This window comes from Amblyomma americanum, chromosome 1 (genome assembly GCF_052857255.1).
Source record: "Amblyomma americanum isolate KBUSLIRL-KWMA chromosome 1, ASM5285725v1, whole genome shotgun sequence".
In the NCBI taxonomy this organism is placed as follows: Eukaryota; Metazoa; Arthropoda; class Arachnida; order Ixodida; family Ixodidae; genus Amblyomma; species Amblyomma americanum.
Genome location: NC_135497.1, coordinates 368,600,733 through 368,623,995, shown reverse-complemented (window position 1 = coordinate 368,623,995; position 23,263 = coordinate 368,600,733). Strand labels below are relative to the sequence as shown.

Here is a 23,263-nt window from a genome sequence, read left to right as displayed (position 1 = left end):
TCCACATAAGCAACATTATGGTTCAAACTTCCATAACTAACATACTGCAAAACCAAAACAACAGTAACATTGTTCCTTAACAAGTTGTCGGAAGCAAATTATACAAATTTCATTTTGCAGGATCGGAAAAGACTTGCTTCTTCACAAGCTACTGATAACAAACATCAAACCTTTGTTCAATTTTATTGTAAGAAGGCAATAAAAACCCCAAACACCATTCCCATTAGAGCGTTGCTCTTTATAACTTTGATGCCTGTGAAAGCCTGAGACAATCGTGTATTTGTGTCAAGCTCTCCTCTAAAGCATCCCTGAATTTTGCTGTGAACGTAGCAGCACTGCTGTTGAACGAAGACAAGCCAAAAGTGACTATGTGAGCTTGAGGGTTGTAGCAGCAACCATAGCCATCCTTCACAAGTGGGCCAGAGAACATTACTGCATCGCATTGTGTTACCACCTGCATAACCAAAGAGAGTTCACATTAGGTGATGCTAATTAGAACATCAAAGTGCTTTAAGAAAGCAAACAGTCGTTGCATTCTTTAAATATTTTGGGTATAATGTAGGCAGAGTCATGGCCCAAGCAGGAGGGGCTTCGACCACAATAAAAGTAAATACAGCAACCGCACCACCAGAAAAAAAACCGACCATGAATTGACAAGCAAAAGATTCAATCCACTGGCGAAATTCAGACAAGACAGTTCCACAATGCTCTAGTTCTCCCAAAAACTATACATATAGACATTTGTTCTAGCAAATACTGGTGGTGGTGCAAAATAGGTTTCTATATGTGGAAATACGATGGATGTGAAAAAGTATTTGGTCTTCCTTGAAAGGTAGTTGCCAAGAAAAGGGAGGCTTTTGTGTACTTCCAGTATTTTAATGGACTTCCTGCTGCATACTCTCACCCTTAAAGTTACCATTAGGGACATTATGAGGAAATGGCGCTACATTCATATATACCTAAGTGCAAATAATGTAACAGAAAGAAGGTAACTCAGAATCCCACACTTTCCATAAACGCGTCCAACTGCCTTATGCTAAGCGTGATGAAGTTGGCCGACATATTTTTAGGAGTAAGGGTCCCATACTACTGCAGCACGTTTAGATTGGTATTGCACAGGAGCTACAGATGGGGGAGCTGGAGGTTTTAGTTTAATGAAACTGGAAAAAAAGAAATACAACCTTAATTTTTAAAAAAATAAGTTTATAACAAAAACGTACCTTTCAGATGTACATTACAACTTGCTGGCTACTGAGTGTGAGTTGGCGGCAGTCACAAAGTAATCAATATGGGAGACAGGAGTGTGCAGACACAACAGGATTGTTGGATTAAGTAGCACAGTTGTATGTTTGAGGCACTGCTCCACTACTTCAGACACACGCCGGGTGCAGTCAGAGAGGCTCCACCATCTTGTCAAGTTCCGCCTAAACTAGCATAGTGCCTTCGGCTCGCAGGCTGTCATTGCGTCACTAAATGCTACTGTTCACGGAGGCCTTTTCAGGACATGAAAGGAAAAAGGCTTCAATGCTAACAAGCCATAGCTTAGGTGAACTAATGCATAAGCGTCTCCAAAAAGGGTCATGCTCTGGCCTTAGTGATAGTTCAGTGCCGCTTTCATTGCTGCCATCATAGTGTGGACTACTATCAAAGGCCCTCTGGCCCCTGGATTTCAGTTAGTTACTTTTTTTTCTTCCCAATCGTACTTTCTTGTGAAGTGCTTGCTCTATTCACAGTTCATTTCGTGTTGGAGGGAGGAATGTGTGGCAAGAAAGAAATACACTTCCGTTTATAACAGCCAGGTATTCATCCAGCATGAGGGAGACAAGGGAAGACAGGCCTGGTTCCATATGCCTAAGCAAAGCAGTTGTGTGCATTTCTGAGTTTTGTTACTTTTGCTCGTTTTGCCTTTTATTTTTGCACAATATGGTGTTTAAAAATATACTTACATTCACATTTTTGTCCTATGACCTGATCATTCAACTTTAGCACTGTTGCTTTTTCTTATGGCGATAGCATTTCATATTGCAATCATTGTTTTCAATTTTGCAATTATTGCAAGATAATTTCTGACTGCACAACGGTGCCACATATATTAGTGAAAAAGATTCCTCCACACCAAAAGAGTTGACCGTTTTTAAAAACCATACATTGAAAACTCCAACCCATGGATATAAGCTTGAAGTCTGGTGCTTAGACTTTTCCATTGGGTGAGGGGTTGTCAAACTTAACTCTGGGCATGCTACAGTCAAACCCGGTTATAATGAACCCGGGTAGAACGAATTATGGTTTACATCACTCGAAGCTGTTTCATCAGTATTCATGTGATATTGTTACGAGCAATTCGAAGGAGAACATCCGGAGACGTGACGTAAAACTGTGGCGGTCCCTAAGTAGTCCGAGCGCGCGAGCGGGAGAGAAACATCTTCTTTCTCCACGGATGCAGGCGCTTTTTCTTCTTCCACAGTGGCACGTATCACTGCCCCCTCTTCTGCAGCATCGCCACGATGCGGCTAGGAGGGAAATATCAGCAAAATACAGCTGCAGTGAACCGCTGTTCAGTCAGGGGGTCCGTCGTGGTAAGGCTTCATGCGAACAATGTGCACGACTTCAGTACGGCGCGACCGGCGCGATGAGCAAGCCGCTTAGACGGGAGTAACTGCATACGTCACATCACTGATGCGGCGCACTACTTCGTAAGGGCCGAAGTATCTGCGCAACAACTTTTCAGAAAGGTCGCGGCGACGAACAGGTGTCCACATCCACACCAAGTCGCCAGGCACGTAACTGAAGAAGCGGCGTCTGAGGTTGTACCTAGCGGCGTCAGTCTCCTGTTGGCGGTTAATTCGCAGGCGTGCATATTGCCGCGCTTCCTCAGCACGCTGAACGAAGGTGTGTGCGTCGAGGTCAGCGTCAGAGTCGCAGTAGGGGTCAACGGGCAACATAGCATCCAACGGAGTGGTCACTTGCCGACCGAAGACAAGCTGAAATGGGGTCGGTCGGGTTGTCTCCTGCAGGGCGGTGTTGTAGGCAAACGTTACGCACAGAAGAATGGTATCCCAAGTTTGATTCTCGACGTCAACATACATAGCAAGCATGTCGGCTAGAGTGCGGTTGAGTCACTCTACCAATCCGTTTGTCTGTGGGTGATAGGCCGTAGCATGTCGATGGCTGGTGTGCGTCAGAGTCATCACGGACTGGGTTAAGCGGGCAGTGAAAGCAGTTCCCCGGTCAGTAACAACCACGGCGGGGGCTCCATGACGCGCAGGACAATGTTGTGTACGAAGAACTGCGCCACTTCAGCAGCAGTGCCTTTGACAAGAGACGTGGTCTCAGCGTACCGTGTCAGGTAGTCGGTGGCAACGACGATTCAACGCTTTCCAGATGAAGACTTCGGAAAAGGGCCAAGGAGGTTCATGCCCACTTGGTGAAAAGGGGTCGTCTGTGGTTCGACGGGGTGAAGGAATCCAGCTGGTTTCAACGGAGGAGACTTACGACGTTGGCAGTCGCAACATGGTTTTGCGCAGGCCCGCACTGATGGGAGTAACCTGGGCCAATAATACTTCTGCTTAATGCGCGCGAGTGTACGACTTACTTCGAGATGGCCAGCGGAGGGTGCATTATGACAAGCACTCAAAATCTCTGGCCGCAGCTGTGATGGTACGACAAGCAGGAACACTTGTCTGTTGCTGGAAAAGTCGCGCTTGTAGAGAACACCAGATTGTAAAGTGAAGGTGTGGAGCCCGCGACGAAAAAAATGCGGGATGTGAGCGTCGATGCCTTCGAGGTAATCGATGAGCGGCGCGAACTCCGAGTCCTCCCGCTGAAGCTGTGCCGCTGTGCCATTTTTGTGGTACTAATAGCGCCCAGGAAAGAAAAATCATCGGCGGGTTCCTCGGGACCGATTGTGATAGGTGCACGCGGGGGAAGGGGCCCAAATTCAGGCGACTCTCCGCGGATACGGCGGCTGGCTTGCTGGTGGACAGGTGTGAGGTCCGTTGTGATGCTGTGCGGAGTGCGGTAGACAGGAAGCGTTACCCCGCACCTGCACCAAATGTTACGAGCAATTAGAAGGAGAACCTCCGGAGACAAGACGTAAAACTGTGGTGGTCCCTAAGTGGTCCGAGCGCGCGAGCGGGAGAGAAACATTTTTCTCCACGAATGCAGGCGCTTTTTCTTCTTCCACAGTGGCACGTATCAATATATACTTTCTACAGTGAATTTCACATTGGATATATCAAACTCTGAGTGCGTGCCGTTGATGCACACACAAGCATGAAAGTGCACAGGCCGCACTGTCGGCACCGTCTCCAGGCAGCTGTGCCTGGTCACATGCTCCTGAGGGCCAGCTGAGAAAAAGGGAGCCCTCTTTGAGCTCTGTGCCTTCACCTCGACTTGCATTGCAGCCCTCCTATTCCGCAGCTGCCCCCCACATGACCAACTATGTGTAAGCAGCTTCGGGCCTATTGCGCTTTAGGAAAGAACACGAACCGGGCAGAGCCAACACCCTTAAGAGTTTTACAAGGCCTTAGTTCTCCTCCTGTGATAATGTGAAGAGAGGCCTACAGTCACCACCACTTAAGGCTGAGTTGAGAGAATCGCCACTGAGGTCACCTAGCAACAGTATACTTCCACTGACTGCTCCACACTTTTTGTTTAGTTAGAACGATAGAAAGAAGAGCAGGTACATGATGCGGCATTTAATTTGAGGCACTAGCCACAAAGCAGCAGTTTTGCAAAATTTGCGTAGGTATTGATGGTAGCAGCTCTATGGCATGGCGCTTTGTCTTTCTTGTAAACATGTTTCTTTACACATAACTTTAATAAACTGCTGAATGTTCTTAAATTTACTAGGGTAGAACGTTGGGCCAGTTGGTGTAGCGACACAATTAAAAACAGCGCAGAAATACACAGGACGGGAGGGAGAAACTCGCATACACACACACTCCCTCCCGTCCTGTGTTATTCTGAGCGAAGTTTTTAATTATGTTCTAAAACTTTTCCTTAAATTTTCTACTCATAGCTTTTATAGAGAACAGCAATAATAAAACATAAAACACGTGATTAGCTTCAGTTGCATATAAATAATCTTATTGTGGACATGTATATTTATTCTAATCCAGATTATGTTTAAAATGATTAATTCCCCTTTCAAGACATCAATACATGCACTGCTGCAGGCCACTTAGTTACAACACAGCAAGTTTAGAAATGGAGATATACCACACTGAAGGAACTATTTACAAAAAAAACAACTGCCTTATTATGTAGAGTTTCAACTTCTTGGCTTAAAAAGATAAAATGGGCCTTCAGGAAACACAAGTTGTGGCATGCTGGCCCCTACAATGTTCATTACAAGTGTCCTACCTTTTTAAAATTAAAGCGTGCTCACACTGGGCTCCACTGCCACGCAGACCTTGCCTATTTACCCTGGAAATGTACTGCATCTGAAGCTGGGAGAATGAGTGTACAGTCTCTCCAGCACACAAATTACCGTGCCATGCTGCTCATGGATACAGACACACAGCTCCTATTTGCTGCATATGGGAGTCTGGCCAAAGTGGCCTGCTCTTTGATGAGATTGCACCTGGGCGAAGGGCAGATGCGAAAGCGACGCAGTGATGGTGTTCTCTGTAGACTCGTTGAGGTGGGAGGCCTCTCGAACGTCAACCTCAATAAAGCAAGGTTCACTAACCTAGAAGAATGTTAAATGTTCTTTAAATAGCAGTTGTAACTCGGCAAGAGACCTACCTCTTAAAAAGATACTGGTGCAGTTTTTGAACCTGCTAACCTTCTAGGGTTCTGAAGTAAAGTCGTTGATCACGTCTGTGATATTACATTTTGATTTTGGCTAAAACACTGGAATAATCACCAAATGAAAGCGCGGTGTCCAAACATCCCGCACGAGCGCAGGTGAAGAGAACAACGGAGAGGGAAACGTCGTCCATGTCAGCCAATGTGACGTCCCGTTGAGGAGTCAGGGATACTTCGATCCACCCGAGGAAGCTTTTAGCAGGTGTTGTTTCTAAAGCTGCATGCGCTGTTCCTGTTACATGCGTTGTAGCCATACAAAATGTGTCAGATGACTGAGCAGCAGGTTCAACACAAGGTAAGTACTGCTCTGCGTTATGGTGCACATATAACTACTGCCGTGACGTATATCGTGCTCCACTGTTTCTCATAAGATCAAAAGCTTGCAGCATGGGGGGTCGCAGCTCTAATGAGGCAGAGTTTCAAGTCGACCAAATCAAGCATACTCTGCTCGAAGCACTTTTTTCAGAGCAGCTGCACGCAGAGCTTGTTCCTAATGTGATCTCTCGGGCTTTCAGTCAAAAAGGCACGGCTGAGCCACGACATGGTTCCTTCAATTTTTTTCCGCGTATCATGTGTGTAACCAGTGCCAAAGCACTTCTGCTAAAAGAATAAACATGAGGTAATGGCTTTAACACCAGATTCTAATTCTATTACTTTGCGACAGTTCAGTTCTTTTTTGTGTGTGGAGCATAGTGTGAAGTGTTTACAGCAATCGGTCCACGGACAGTGACCTCCGATGGGACAGACAAACAGCTTCAGCAGGTCGCTACATCTGTGCCTGTTTTTTTCACAAAAAGGGACACACTACAGGCAGCTGTGTTAATCGTCACGTAACCAATCATCAGCATGATTATTCGCGGGCGGACAGGCTATTGTGGAGAGCCCACTGTTGTGTCTGAGATCGTGGTGGCTCTGCGAGACGCTTTCCCGCACGTCATGCGCCTGACATGCTCACACCGCTGCAGAAGCTTTATAGAGGCTTAGGCATGTGTCGCTCTCCTCAAGACACGCGGCCAGACCTCCTGGGGCATACTGAGCAAAGTTTGGTTCGATGCGCCCAAGCAATCCAACATCGAAGCTTTCATATGCTGCATCTTGTTTTTCTCCCCATTGCTGCGTCCCCACTAATCGTGATTATGAGATTAAAATGAAAATATTCGACAGACAGAGGTATGTCTGGTTTGGAATACAACACTTAGAAATAGACGCCAACCATGTTCTTGCAGGAAAACCTGATGTTTAGAAATCTTGCTTGGTTTCTTTATCAAGGTGTGGCTGCGGGCTAGTTGCAGGTTGGCTTTTAAACTCTCATAAAGGTTACCACCAGGCCATTCATTTTAAACTGTGGATCTAGGAAGAGGGAAGGGATCCGAAGAAGACATTATTGCCCGGCATCTGCTGAACGCGCCGTGACTAAAGCAGCAGCATTGTGCACGGACTTGCCTTGGTCTACAACACAGTAGTTCCGTCAAAGTCTACCCTGTGGTCACATTCTTCGTAGTGCTCGGCCACTGAGCTTCACTCACTTTGACATCAACTTTGTGCTGCCCCATCCATTCTGTGAAATATTTTGTTTCCCCAACATAAAACGCCAGGCACTCAGAGAAGCTAGGGTATTTTGTACACGATGCCTTGGGCTTTGGGATGACAGTCCTACCTTTGGGCGAAGCAGGAGACATCTGATATTGGTAATTGGCCTAAGTATTTTTCGCACCCCTTCCATTCCGAGAATACGACCTCAGGTTTCATTGATACATTTTACGCATGGAATGCATACGCGTCTTTCCCGCTGGTGTATGCTGAGGCTAGACATAGAATTGTTTTGGTTGACTATTGGTTTCAGGTTATACCTGAAATGAACAAATTAAGGTAGGATTTTTTTTCAAGGTCAGTTTAAAAATAGTCGCCAAAATCGCTTTACAACACCGCAAAAATCTGTGATCTGGATTCAGTGCAGTGCCGGATACATAGCAGCAGCTTCTCGGGTCCTCAATGTGCCATCTAAACCTCTTGAGCAACCACAAGAAGTGGCACGATTTGCGGTATGCCCCGCGGCACCATGTTCATACTTCTGCTAAAAACTTAATCTGCCTAATTTTAGTTCCATATTCGAGTACGCAGCATCAAAAACTGTAGGACGCCACAACCAGCCTGATTTTCACAAAACAGTGCTTCAGTGTCCCTTTAAGAGACTACATTTGCTTCTTACTATTATAACAAACTCTGGTTTAAAGAGACTTTTCTATAATTCAATGCCTCAGCTCCTTGTATTTTTCAAAAGTAACCATTATTTGAAAACATTTCGAACATCTTGCCGTGGATTACAGTCGCAAAACGAAGTCTTCTTGAAGTATCACTCTAATCCAGGCGTTCTGGGCTTCATCCCATAGAAACTTGAATATACAAGTGAATTTTGGTTCCCAGCAGCGCTTGTTAGGTGTTATCCACATTCTGCCCCAATGAAGGCAGTAGCACATCTCACCCCACACACAACCGCATGCACAGCACATGCGTAAGCACTACATCCACTGTCAATGTACAAAAAAAATGGGCTCAGAAGCATGTTGCAGCATGCCACGACTTTTCTTACCCCGAGGCTAGGCTATCAAGGGAGTGCCTGGTACTTCTGCAAACCATCGCAATGGTGTCGCCGTCGTCCCCATTCGGGCTTCTCCCAAAAGCTGGTGTTAACAATTTTATATCTTCCTGGCCTCAGTCTCAATGATAGTTTGCCACTCGTAGCTTCGCAACACGCTGCACAGAACTTCAATGTGGGCCTCTTCTGTGAGATGTAGCTTAGGAGGGGAAGGAAGAGCCAGAAGGCTTTAAGTTCTCCAGGGGGTGTTGGGAGAGCCAGAACTGCCATTGGATCCTGTCGGGCAACAGGGGAGAAGGAAAATGGCTTACAAAAGCAATTCGACGTCTCCGGCACCACACGCTCCTGCTTTTAAAGCGCTGCTCTTGGCCCATTCCTTTAAACAGCGGTGTGCACGTCGGCAATCTTGACAGTGAACCAAGCAGCTGCCGCGCAATTTCCACCAAGCGTGCTGGCTGCAATGGCTCGATGAGGAACTTACAAGCGTGACAGGACGCTGCGGGGCCAGTAGCTGCACAGCGTGTCACTGAAAAATTATTTGCTTTCACACCACAGATTGCTTTTTTTATCTTCGATGCTTTCTTCGCATAGCGAGCTCTAGCTCTAGCCTTACAGGGGCTCCCATGACTCCAGCCGTTCATACGCTGCTGCCGATTCTGGACCTCCTGTTTTCTGCACTTGCCCAGCGAGCGTGTCATGTGGTCAAGATGATGAAGCTGCGGCAATCCCTGCCGCTTCCTGCAGGCTGAAAATTATTTAGCGCGTCGAGCGTGGCGTAAAGAAATCGGATGTTGCAGTGGGCTTCGAATTGCCAGGAGGACACTCAGTAGTTGAAGAAAAAAAAAGTCTGCCATTAAGAGAAAGCACGAGTGCGACCGATTGCTGTTGTGTCCGCAATCCGGCGTTTTCGCTCGGCTGTTCACAATCTTATGTTTGATGAACTTGGTAATGAAATTCGTTATAAGTGGGTTTGGTTTTTATGAACTATCGCATACATCAAACATATTCCGGCGAAACGTTATGTTCGCTGTAACCTGATTCAACTGTAGTGCAGGCCCACGCAAGAGCTCTGTGACCAATATGATGATGCCCAGGTAACCCTTAATGGAAATGTCTATAAGTGCTGATTCAAATTTCCTTTCTATAGCAGTAGCTTTCACAAGGCCAACGTGCAAGTATCCAATATGGTCAGACTAGAACAGCTTACTATGTTAAGGGTGGAGCCAAGATATCTGTATTATTTTTGAACTTCAGAAATGCTCTTACTTTGTGACATACACGAAGTATCACTGTTTCCTTTACTTTGTCATGCGTATAAGCAGTTTTTCCTATTGAGTACCATGCATCTATTGCCACAATGTCTTGCTGGAATAAAGCGTGATCCCTTTAGCAAGTTAATGATTTAAAAATTCCAGTCATGCAAATTGTTAAAACGACGCACTATCTCCAATAGCATCAAATACATAATTTTTATCAATTAAAAATAACGGGTCAAAAAATGCTTCCTAAAAGTGCTTCTGAAGTGACACTTAGAACACCTGAACAGTCGGCCACTTCAAAAGACTGTTGCCTATCCTAGCGACAAGTGCCAGTCCACTGAATGATAAGCACTAGAAGCCCTATTGACTGTAATTTAAACAACAGCTTTGTATCAGGAACCTGACCAAAAGCTTTGTAGAAATGCACACACAAGATCTTGCTCAACATATCAAACACTGTTGACAACTGCTGTATAGAAGTAGAGATGCTTTATTTGGTTTGGTTTTATGGGGTTTAACATCCCAAAGCGATTAACGCTATGAGTGACGCCACAGTGGAGGGCTCCGGATAATTTCGACCACCTGGGATTCTTTATTATGCACTGATATCGCACAGTACACATGCCTCTAGCATTCGGGCCCCATCGAAAGGAGACCAACGCGGCCGGGGTCGAACCAGCGTCTCTTGGGTCAGCAGCCGAGCACGATAATCAGTGAGCCACTGCGGCGCCTAGAGATACTTTGTCTAAAAATTATCTGGATTTTGGGAAAAGGAAATGGCACAGAATCTGTCTCGCATATCCGTGGACACCTGAACCACCGTGAGGGAAGAGATAAAGGAGGCACTAAGAGAGGAATTGAGGAAAGAGGTGCCATAATGAAGGGCTCCGGAATAATTTTGACCACCAGGGGACCTTTAACGTGCACTGACATCCGAGGTATTCTGAGGCCTGAATTGGGAACAGTTGGGAATAAGAGTAAATGGAGAATACCTAAATAACTTGCGATTCGCTGATGACATTGCATTGCTGAGTCACTCAGGAGGTGAACTGCAAATCATGATCAATGAGTTAGAGAGGCCGAGCAGAATGCTGGGCCTAAAATAACATGCAGAAAACCAAAGTAATGTTCAACAGTCTAGCAAGGGAACAGCAGTTCACAATTGGCAGTAGCGCCTGGAAGTGGAAAAGGAATACGTCTCCTTAGACCAGGTAGTGACCGCTGATCCGGATCATGAGAGGGAAATAACTAGAAGGATAAGAATGGGGTGGAGCGCATATAGCAGGTTCTCTAAGATCATGAATGGCAGTTTACCAATTTCCCTCAAGAGAAAAGTGTACAACAGCTGTATCTTACCGGTACTCACCTACGGGGCAAAAACATGGAGGCTAACGAAAAGAGTTCAGCTTAAGTTAAGGACAACGCAGCGAGCCATGGAAAGAAAAATGATAGGTGTAACGTTAAGAGACCGGAAGCGGGCAGAATTGGAGAGGGAACAAACGCAGGTTAACGACATCCTAGCCGAAATTAAGAGGGAGAAATGGGCTTGGGCAGGGCTTGTATTGCGAAGGCAAGATAACTGCTGGTCCTTAAGGGTAACGGAGTGGATTCCAAGAGAACGTAAGCGTAGCAGGGGGCAGCAAAAGGTTAGGTGTGCGGATGAGATTAAGAAGTTTGCAGGCAAAGGGTGGATGACGCTGGAAAAAGGCAGGGTTAATTGGAGAGACATGGGAGAGGCTTTTGCCCTGCAGTGGGTGTAATAAGGCTGGTGATGATGATGATATCGCACAGCACATGGGCACCTTATCATTTTGCATTCATCGAAGCGCGGCCTCCGCGGTCGGGTTCGAACCCCCGTGTACTCTGGATCAGTAGCCGAGCACCTAACCACTGAGCCACCGCGGCGTGTTATTGTCTAAAACCATGTTGGCGAATTGACAGCACATTATGTTTGAGCAAAAACTTCTGCATTAGCTTGCAATAACATGCCACTGCTTGAAAGATGTACTGGTAACAGCAACAGGCTTGAAATTACGAAGTGATATTGGGTCAACTTTTTTATAAATAGATACAATGCATGCATTACACCAGTGAGCTAGTATTCGACTTGTAGACACAGATAGCTTGAACATGTCAGTCACAAATTTGAAGGCTTGTTTGGCACACCGTGCTGTAAGCGCAATTAGGAATGCTGTCCGGCCCCATTTACTTTTTCCGATTTTTGTTTAAGAACATAGCTGCAGCACCTATGCACATTATTCCTGGTCCATATTGCAGAATGACACAGCAAACACTGGCATTAAATACACAGCAGGAGTCTGACGCGTGTGCATTACGCACAGCCGCACCGTCGGATGTTACTGAACTTTCTTCGAGAGTCCAATGTGTACCTATATTTGTAAATACTTCATCCCTGCAGGCACACTGTCACAAAAAATGTGCATGAAACATTTCTAAGACCCACAATTAAGCCTCAGATGTTTGCAGTGCAAATGTAATATTTACTTGTGCAATGAGCAGAGTTTAAGAACCCCAGAATTAATTTTTTTAAAGCGTTCACTTTTCTTAGCGCATCCATCCGTTTTGCACCATCTGCAGTGCACGCGTTGGCAGTGCCCGAGGATGCTGCATGCCAATACATCAAGATGAGTTTATCTTTTGACGAGAGCTTTTGCACAGGTGGCACACTCGGCGAACTTGGCAGAACACCAAGGCTCTGTGCTCATTTGCTCAGCGTGCTGCTGTGAGCTCAGCTGCGCCGCTAATATGCTTAGAAAGCCGGTCAGCGCTTGGGCATTGAACAGGAGTGCAGCAGTTTAAGCCAGAATGATATAAAACACCCTCAGAACAGAAATGCTATGCAGGAAGCCAGACCTTCAGGCCTCCAAGCGATTTAGTGAGGTCGAGAATAGAACCGAAAATGCGTAGTCCCTCTCACACCACAACTAACACCTAAAAATCTCCATTATACACTCGAAAACAGCCAACAAGCTTTTTAACATTGTGTAAAAGAACTCATGGACATCAGTTGTATGTCCATGCATATGTTCCTTGGCCATGTAATATATTCACGCTGATGTCAAACCCTGCATACACAGCTTTGCTTTGACAGTCCTTACATACATCAAGTACACCTATATGAAAGGAATCTCATAAATGTGTTCAGCTAAATAGAACTTCTTGCAGCATCAAAATCGCTGTTCAAATAAGGTAGCTTTAAGAAGGGAAGATGACAACCTTTCTTAAGCTCCAAAGCAACTAAGAACTAAAAGTGCAAGTTTCACACAAGTTAAATCAACATGTTTCACTCTAAAATCTTCAGCTTAGTTCTGCTGCTTTGCAAATAAGCACACCGCCACAGAAAGACAAAAGCTGCCTAAGGTTTCTGATGATACTTTGGTCCTTATGTGATGCCAGCAAACCGACCACATGTCACTGGTTTTTCCTTAGCATCAGTACGTCTGCTTTCATCATCAGCAGCTCCTTGCGAAGCTATGCTGAGCATTTTTAATGCATAGCATACATGGCATGAGCTCTTAACCCTACCCCCCGTATGTGCTCACAACACACTTTCAGTGATGCTACGGATAAAATGCAATTTATGGTAATTTTTGCAGCATTAAAATTTCCCATTTGGAGCAGAGAAACGTCGGTTTAGAAGCAGTCTGGAGAACTGAAATTTCAAATATGAAGCAGTTTCGAGCATTATAACATTGGTTTAGAAGCACTTGGAGTATGTAGCTTTTAGTTTCTAGATCTTTTAGGTTGGCAAACAGCGCTAGAAATGTTTGAGTGCAATGTAAAGATGCGCTACACCATTATTATTGTAATTATTGGCACATAGGTGCACCTGAGAAGTCTTGAAGTCTAAGTTTTACGCTGCCTAATTGAAGAGGCACCTTTGAGAAATATGTCATACAATGTTTAGTTGGACACCCCATAAATACACTGCACATACTTTTGAGCACAGTAGATCAAACGTGTTCATGTGTGGCTCCTAATTTTTCTTTACAATGCTTAGAAAGCTTTATTATATCTCTCCCACATCAAAAACACAAAGCTTTTCATCTATGTTAGCCAGTTCAGCCACGCTTTCTTGCACACTTGTGCTAGAATCACTCAAAATCAATTAGAATCAGTCATCTCCTTATCCTTGTGAGCCAGGACAGCTTTGATCAGCCCTGTGCGGGCTGAAGCATCGTCGACAGTTCTGCCTATGGAGCGCAAAAAGCCTGTACAGACCCTGCACAATGTGTAGAGCTCCATTTTTTAAACAATTGGCAGAACGCAAGGGCCACCGTGTTGCACAACTGAAACAAACGGCAAAGTACAAACGCAGCAACACCATGCAGCTGTGCCCATTTACAACGAACATAGGCCTCGCAAGAATGAGATCGACACGGCAGTTACAATGCGCATTGTGGCTACGGCACTTTGTCGCATAGACAGGAAGTCCCCGGACATGGTGCTAGGTTGCAATGAAAATAAGATGCCAGAAGCCCACGTGCAGGAACGTGCTGCACGGCCGCAATTTTCAGAGCGAACAATAGTGTCAAAAATATTCATCGCAATATGTGAGAACAATAGGCGTAGTAACATGTATGCGACATAAAGTAGGAAAAAATCCACACGTGCCCAGCATTGCCCTGTGTCGAAGAAACTTCGAGCTCCCTGCGAGGCTAGCCGAGTTAGGTGCCAATCTCACGGGACAGACGCTGAGTGGATATACAGACAAAGCTCATCAATTAGAATTCAAGGAACCAGAAAAAGTGTTCCAATTATCCCAAGTTCAAATAATCGAATGATCCCGACAAAACTGACAAGAACCACTTTCATCGTGGTAAATGTTTTAAGGTTAAAGACTGCACAACGGTTGTCTGTTGTTGGGATGAGCACAGCGTGACAGCAAATAGTCTTCACATTTCTGTCAATGCTTTATTGCGTGCACACTGCCGGAAGCGTCAAAGAACAGCAGCTCAAATGATTAAGGCCCCACGACATCTTTCATGTTGTTATCGAGCCCTCTCAGAAGCGAGCGTGTCACGAGTGCGAAGGCACACAGTTTTGGTATAGTGTTCTAGAAGTGGAATGTGTGCCATCCGCGCCACAGACTAATGGGGCGAGGTGGTCACTGGAGCGATGAAAAGCGTAGAGGGCTGCACTGGCTGCACGAGGACTACTGTCGCATCGCTCACAGCACGGAGAAAACATGCACGGCATCTGCTTCTGTACTTCGTTTCGTGCGTTCTTTTCTCCCAAGTCACGTTTTTTTGCTGTTGTGCCATGGTGCAATGTGAACTGAAGAGAAAGGCGAAAAGGACGACGCGACAAGAGAGACTGCGTGCGCTTGGTAGGGCACAACAGCACTAGCTGCTCGCGGAAAGAAGAATGATCCTTCTTTGGCGCTCTGTTGGTAGCGCATTGATGTGACTTAAGCTTATTCGCGGTACATCAAAAAAAGACTAGGGCAATTGCAGTTCACTGGAATAAAGATCACCCTATATGGCACCAGTTCATAGCCATGCTTACATTAAAATTTAGCAAATTCTCTATTCTTTACTCAGCAAATACCCCGCTTTGCCCAGGGTGCGTTAGCAGAAGTTTTGACAGCTTTGAGAAGAACAAATCATTGCTACAGCACACTTGGTACCACTCTGTTATGATTCGCACAGAGAATGAATTAGCATAAAGGGCCGCAGCAGTGGCTCCGTGCTTATGGCGGTCGGCTGCTGACCCCAAAAACGCGGGTTCGATACCAATCATGGTGGTCGAATTTGGTGGGCGAACTTATAGAAGCCCGTGTGCTGTGCTATGTCAGTGCACGGTAAAGAACCCCAGGTGGTCAAAATTTCCGGAACTGTTCACTAGTGTCCTCATAGCCTGACTCGCTTTGGGACATTAAACCCCCATAAATCATTAATTAGCATAAAGGTTCGTCCTAGTCTGGCATTAATTTCGAAGTCATGATCAGTTCATTTGGATATGTAATGCAGTGGTTTTAAGTAAATATCTTAATTCATCATTTTGTGGAATTCTGCGAACAACAATTTCACAGTTTTCTTCAACGAGAGAACAGTGCTTCCCATTCCAATTCACTTTTGTCCTCGCTCACACCATCATCATCATCATCATCGTCAGCCTTACTACGCCCAATGCAGGGCAAAGGCATCTCCCATGTCTCTCCAATTAACCCTGTCCTTTGCCAGATGCATCCACCCTTTGCCTGCAAACTTCTTAATCTCATCCGCTTACCTAACCTTCTGCCACCCCCTGCTGACACCATTGCATCACAAATATTATTTCAACTTTTAAATTAGCATTATGTGATTTCTGTGTTTTAATGTGATGCTGATCAAATAACTATAAAACAGGATTTAAAATATATTGCAAGCATTACACATTTTAGAATTTCTCCCACTGTTCGTCCAGCAATAATTTTTCAACAACAGCTTATTTGCACCATTTTGCTGGTTAACCACTAATCATTGTCACATATCGGACACTCTTCACTGCTGACGTGGTGGCATTTATTGTAGTGTGTGTCGTCCTCATCAGCGTCTCTCCATGTCTTTTGTATCATCTCCCTTCCACGCTATTTACTGCACTGGCTCCTGGAAGGCTGCTGTGACCACAACTAACCGTTTGCGGCATCTGTGCCGAAGAAAGAGACCGAAGAAATCTTCCTTGAATACACTCAAAAAGACACGGCCATGCCCCGCCGCACGGACTCCTCCTTCTCCCAGAGGCCTTGAAGTGCCAGAGGCCTTGAAGGTTCCAGCACTAACTAGAAAACCTGGGGAAAGATGCGCAGCTTTATGCTGGCTGAAATGAGGCTCCCTCTTTCCTAAAGGCCTAAGCAATGTGAAATAAAGTACACCGACATCCTTGGTTTTCTTCCTTTCTCCAAATGCTTTTTGCACAACTCTGTCATCATGCAAAGTGTACAATTTAAGTCAACACAATTCTGCACAGGCTAACCCACTGTCCCTACCTGCAAAGCCTGTCTAAATTGATAACCTGACTAGGCGACCATAATAACGGCGTTTACATGAAAGTGCCAGATATCAAATTCCCAAAATATGTTCAGAAAATTTCATGTTTTTTGTTATGGCACCTTAATCACTTTTGATCATTAGGCGATCACTATGATCAACTACGATCATTAGGCGCGAACCGCTTTGGTCTGATATAGAGTAGACCTCCTCTATAGTAAACTGACTCGGACCAGCTAAAATCTTTACTATATCAGGCCCTGAGGATGCTCTGATAATTAATTCACTACTTACTAAACACAGTGTTTGTTTATAAAAGAAACATTCTCAAATACCTTCCACCCTGCTCTGCTGTCCCTTTATGTGACAATAATTTATTTTGTTTACACCTTGAGGAAGTACCACATTTGCACAAATACAATGTGGCTACATATAAAACGCGAGTTTGATTTCATGTGGAAACCAGTTTTGCGTGAACACGGCATCATTTCCCGCAGCCTCAGTGTTGTTTAAGAGGCAATAGTTTAGCACGCGACGCAGTCGAGGCGCGGTAGTAGCGCTCACTCAGTGCCATTGCCCCGCTGTTTCTTGCCGCCGCTTCCCTGTGCTTCGCACTATTGTGCTGTGAACGTTCGCCCTTTTCTTCCCTTCCCTACTCTTCACTGCATTTCCTTTCTCAGTGATCCTCACCTCTTCCTTTCTTTCTGTGTTCATAGTCAGCTTTACTTTTTTTTTCCTGTGCGTGCTGTGCGCTTTGCCTCACGACCCCAAGGACATTAAAAAGTTGGCTTCTGCAAGACTTGTTGTCTTTGGTATGCATTCGCCACCGAAGGTCAGCCTCGCGTGTGTCGTGTTGTCATCATTCTGTGGGAGGTACAAGGCCAAGACCAGACGCGCTTTACTAAAGCCGTTTTTTTTAAATCTTTACTACAACATAAAAAAAAGTCTATGGTAGGCGAAATGGGACTGCAGTTTCACTTTGCTTAATCCGAGTTTACTATAGCAGGGTTCTAGAGTATTAGGTGAAGCTTATGGTACCTAAGCAGCTAAATTTTCAAATTAGCACCTTCGTAACCACGCCAACGATTGCACCGTGATGACAAATTCCACACACATAGCGGCGATGGAGGCAGCTTGCCCGGCTGTCAGCTCGGTGTTCATAGCACTCCTCTTACACACAGTGTCCTCTCGTGCCACCCTGAGCTTTCATCGCTGAAGCAACCCATTCTCCGCCCCCTGACGGCACACTTCCCAGTTCAAGAACACTATAGTTTTGGCGCCCTCACTTGAATAGAAGAATGATGTGGAGAGAAGCAAGAGGAACGCGCCGCGGCACCAATCAGCTCCCGAAACGGCGCACAGCTGTGCTCTGTTGGCTTGCTAATGTGCGACCGATAGCCACCGCTGTCGCGAAGCTAAGAAAACCGAAACTATGGTGCCATATTGAAATCGAGTGGTCGGATTACCTCTGAAAACGGAGGTCGAATTAACGAGCTTTCACTGTTGTGAACACTTCCTGTCTTTTCCCATTGCCCCCCCCCCCCCCCCCCAAGCTATAAACCTGAGCAACTGCATGACTTTAAGTGGACAGGCTGATTGCGCCTCGTAGCCCTTTTTACCATCAGCCGCGCCGCCAGTTATATTCTCACAAATGAACTTTACAAGAATAACTGCCATTTACTCGGTACAAAAATCTGACTGCACAGCATTCAACGCTGTAAGCACGTCGCCAGCGTAACGCACGTACCGGCAGCGCGGGCTCTCTTCACAAGCTGCCACTTGTCAGTATTAGTGTTGCTGTACATCAGGGGCATACAGAGGAACACATAGCCAGCAAGGACAATATTCTAGTAGATCTGGTGTGTCATATACAAGGAAATACCTGCTCGTGTGAACAATGCCACCAAATTATACCTGCATCACAACTGCAACCTTCGATTGTTTGACTCAAACTATGACCAGCTGGCCGGCAAGATGGAATCGCGCCGATGAAATGTACATTCTAAAGACATGCAAGCCTGAGGACATTGATCGGCCTCCATTTTGACACGTGTGCTGCTCATGTTTTGTAAGCAAAAGAAAAATGCACAGCAGCCGGAAAATGCATGCCGAAACTTCACCGGTAGTAAAAGTTTGCCGGTGGTGTTGGTCTGGTGATTTCCAGAAACTGGATGCACCGCTTGAAGGCTTCTCAATGATATGACTTGCAGGCGAAGCAATTTAGTGAGAAACGAACTTTTATACATGCTATTTACAGATGGGTACAAACAAAAGTCAGTATACGGTCGCAACTATCTGTGGCCGGCCTAGCCGACCGCCTGCACAGAGGCGAGGGACACCACGTCCTAACGGTCAAACTGGCGCGCCTTGCACCAGCTCTCAACGGTCACTCCCTCCGCACTCGGCCAGACCGAGCGCCTGCCAGCTAGGAGTAGCTAGAGACAAAAGCATACGGGCGCGGCTCCCTTCGCGGGTACACCCCGAAGATGCCCGCGCCCCTTTCCACACGTAAAAATAAACTGCTAACTGCAGCTCATCAGTTTTGACGAATAGGAAAGCTCAGAACTGATGTCAGCGTTTTCCCTTACCCCCGAGTTCCTACCTAGGTGGTCTCGCAATCCTTCGCCAAGGGGACAGGGGTCCAAGGTCGAGGCCGGCAGATAGCCCAGCCGTCCGGAGCGGCAAAGGAAACCGCAAGGACGAATGGGGAGACTAACCAAAGAGGCATGAGTCCCCTTCTAACGGCGTGCACCAAAGCAAAACAAAATAAAACAAAACCGGACGCGCAGCCTAGGTCACTGCCCTCTCGCGGAATATTCGCAACACATGTACAAAAAGATGCGACAGCGCGCCGAACCCTACACCTTCCCCCCAAGAGTCGGCTAATCTATTCAGAGATAAGCAGACGCAACAAACAACAAAAAGGGTTCGGCAAGTGGCAGTTGAGTACCTCTGCACGAGCAAGCAACCGGAGCCTGCGAGCCCGCATGCTGCGACCCTTCGTCACACACAGATACATGCTACTAAGGTCCACAAAATAAAGAAAAAAAAACATGCACAGAAATCCCACACTTTCGTTCGATCGACGTGCGCCTTTCTTGAGTACAACGAGTACAGTTTGTTGTCCATGCACACAGTTCCCTGGTCCACTATCCCAAGCTGTCACTGCGGGACGTCAGCCAGTGCACTATCCCAACAAGCGTTGGGTATTCTAGACAAGGCATCTGCGTTAGCGTGGTCAGCTCCTCTGCAATGTTCAATGGTAACATTGTAGCGTTGGAGCGCAAGAGCCCAGCGCGTAAGCTTTGCACTTTGAGGCACACTGCTCGCAAGAAAGGAGAGCGGATTGTGGTCAGTGATGACAGTCACGGTGGTGGCGAACACCCACGTCTCAAACTTTTTCAATACCCAGATTACCCCGAATGCCTCCCTCTCGATTTCCGCCCACCGCATCTGTGATGGTGTGAACTTGTGACTGGCGAAAGCTATTGGCGCCTCAGTGCCGTTGTCAGAAAGCTGCGCTAAACAGGCACCAGCTGCTACTGCCGACGCGTCTGTAAAAAGCAGATACGGCTTTCGCTGGTCCGGAGTGGTCAGTGAAACCGCCTCGCTTAGAGCTTTTTTCAGGGCTTCCAAGGCTTTGTCCGCGTCATCTGGCCATGGTATTTTGTTCAGCACGCCTTTTCCTGTCAGGCGTGTTAGTGGCAGAGCGATTTCTGCAAAATTGGGAACATAGCCACGGTAGTAGCCGCACAGCCCAAGGGTGCTCCTCAATTCTTTCTTTGTCTTAGGGGCTTGAATTCCTTCGATGGCCTCAATTTTCTCTTTGGCTGGGCCATGCCAGCCTGAGCCCGCAACGTGCCCCAGGTATCGGATTGAAGGCATCGCTACCTGGAACTTCTCCCAGCTAGCGTGCAGGCCCACCTCCTCCAAAGTGCAAAACACCCGCTTTAAATGATGGATATGCGCTTCTAGAGATTGGCTGAATACGGCGATATCGTCTAGATAGGCACAAGCGTATTCTTCCTGCCCGGCCAGCAACTGGTTCATGTTCCTTTGGAAGGTTGCCGCTGCGTTCTTAAGACCAAAAGGCATCACCCGCCAGGCAAATTGACCTAGGTGCGAGATGAACGCTGTCGGAAGCTGAGAATCCTGAGCGAGCGGCACCTGCCAATAGCCGTGCCTGAGGTCCAGAAGTGTTATGAACCTCGCGGCTCCAACTCGCATGATCAGCTCCTGGGGGCAAACCATACGAAATGCGTCCGTCTCGGTCACCGCGTTCAGCGCTCGGTAGTCTATGCAAAGACGTACCGACCCGCCTTTTTTGGGAACGCACACGATCAGGTGTGCAAAAGGGCTTTTACAGGGGTAGATGAGGCCTTGTGCAAAGAGCTCATCAATTTGCCTCGTTAATTCATCTTTTAAAGCCTCTGGGATCCTATAAGGGTGGCCTCGTCTTGGAGCTGCCCCTTCCGCGAGCTTTATGCTGTGCTCGCCCACGCGCACGATCGACGGTTCGTTCACAAATAATGCCTGGTGCTGCTCGAACGTGGCGTGCACCAGCTCCGCTGCATCCCTGTCTAAGTGGCTTGCTTTATCCGGCGTAGGCATTACCCAGTCCTTCGGGACGTTGCTTGCACACGGGGTATATTCGATTTCTCCAAAATCGCAGTCGTCATCAAATATGACGCTCACTGAACCTACCTTCCCGACGTAAGGGCGTAGCTTATTTGCATGTACTGGCATGCGGCGACCGTCACTCATCTGCACATAGTACGAGTGCTCGCGGTACCTTTTTGTCACCACCGCCGGCCCTAGCCACTTCGGGTACATTTTCCCTGGCCTCTTGTCATCAAAGACGAGGACCGCCTCACCTTCGCGAAAGGTTTTTACCATTGTGTGCTTGTTGTAGTGCGACGAGTACGCCTCTTGCTGTTTTCTAGTCGTTAGCTCCGCAACGTCGGCCGCGATCTCGAGCTCTGCTTTCAGATTTTTCAAATACTCAGCGGGAGCACTCGCTAGCTCCCCGGGTACCTCAATGTCTCCTGCCCAGCTTTGCTTCAGGATACCGAGTGGTCCTACTGGGTCTCGGCCGTAAAGCATTCGGAAGGGTGACACGCCAGTGGTGTCGTGTGGCACCTCCCGATAGGCCCAAAGAAGAAAGGAAGAAAGGGAATGAACTTGTCCCAGTTTTTCGGTTCCTTTTCGATTACGTGTGGAAGCATGGTCTTAAAGACTCTGTTCCACCTCTCCACCGCCCCACTGCTCTCCGAATGATTGGGAGCGGAAAAGCGTGGGGTACATCCGAGTCTTTCGAGGAACTCCTTCGTAAGTGCGGCTGTGAAATTGGTGCCGCAGTCTGAGCACACCACCTCGGGAACCCCAGTCCGGCTAAACACCAAAAGCAGCGCATTTCAGGTTGCCCTGGGGGACAAAGACCTTAGGCAGACTACTTCTGGCCAATGCGTGCACAGATCTATTATGCAAAGCGCGTACCGATGTCCTCGGCCAGACGACAGCTCAATCGGACCTATGATATCCATGTTCACTTTCTGAAAGGGAAACTTCGGGCGAGTGAGAGGCGTTATCGGTACCCTATCGGTTCGCTGGTGGTCTGAATGCACTTGACAGCTATGGCAGCTGTCACAGTGTTTGCGACTATCCGACTCCATGCCCGGCCAGTAGAAACTGTACTTTAGGCGAGCTTTAGTCTTGCAAAAGCCCAGGTGTCCCCCCAATAGGACTCGTGTGCTAGGCTGAGTGCGGCCTCGCACCGTAATCTTGGCAGTACTAACTGCTGTACCCCTTGGCCTAGCACCTGGTCTTTATGATACAAAACTCCGTCTACGATAGACATGCCCGCCTTTCCTTGCTTGGCGTTCTGCCAGGCCTGACGCAGTCTCATTCTCATGCTGCTCCACGCGAAACTTCTGTGCCCTGCTAAGCTCAGCTGTGCCGCCCGCCTCTGATGGCTCGACCTCATTACTGTCAACTGTCTGCTGGGGCAGGGTTTCGTCTGCGAACGCCAGGACGGGCTCGGTGCCCATGTCTGGCCCTGATCTATCTGGTCTGTCTTCAGCCGGCGGCGACAGAGTTCCCCCCGCCTGCACGAGACCCTCACTGTCCGTTTTGCCCGAGTCGTGCAGCTGTTCCCATGAGTCTGCGGAAATTAGACAGTCGGCTTGTGTGAGCTTGTCAGTGAGCGCACACAACACCGGTGTCGCATCGTCCACATTTTCGATCAGGGGAGTGCCACGACACAGCGCCAACGGAACTACTGCCAGTTTTGCCTCTACCTTCTCTCCGAAAGCGGAGACGAGATCGACCGTCCCCTGTGGGGATACGAACTCCTCAGGTACAAGGCTCTCGCACACCACGGTGATATCTGCACCAGTGTCCACAATAGCGCCAATAACCGCTTCCCTACAGCAGATTTTATTGTCCCTGAGCACTGGACGCGTGGATTGCAAGGCATAGGTGGACACGCATGCCGTTAGCCTATCGCGCGGTGGATTCTCTCGCCTGTCAGCTGGGTTCTCACGATGAAATGGGCAGTTCGCGACATGTCTCCAGCTTCCGCATCAGAAACAGCCACACGACCGTGA

At 47.2% G+C, this 23,263-nt stretch overlaps 1 protein-coding gene across 1 annotated transcript in view; it reads right to left on the bottom strand.

The window, feature by feature from the left end:
- Positions 1-238: 238 nt before the first annotated feature.
- The window catches only part of LOC144122008 (carnitine O-acetyltransferase-like), a 39,864-nt gene continuing 16,839 nt past the window's right edge, over positions 239-23,263 (bottom strand). Inside the window, exon 5 of the mRNA XM_077655514.1 lies at positions 239-454. Within this exon, the coding sequence (XP_077511640.1) occupies positions 239-454 (216 nt within the window). The remainder of the gene's footprint in view (positions 455-23,263) is intronic.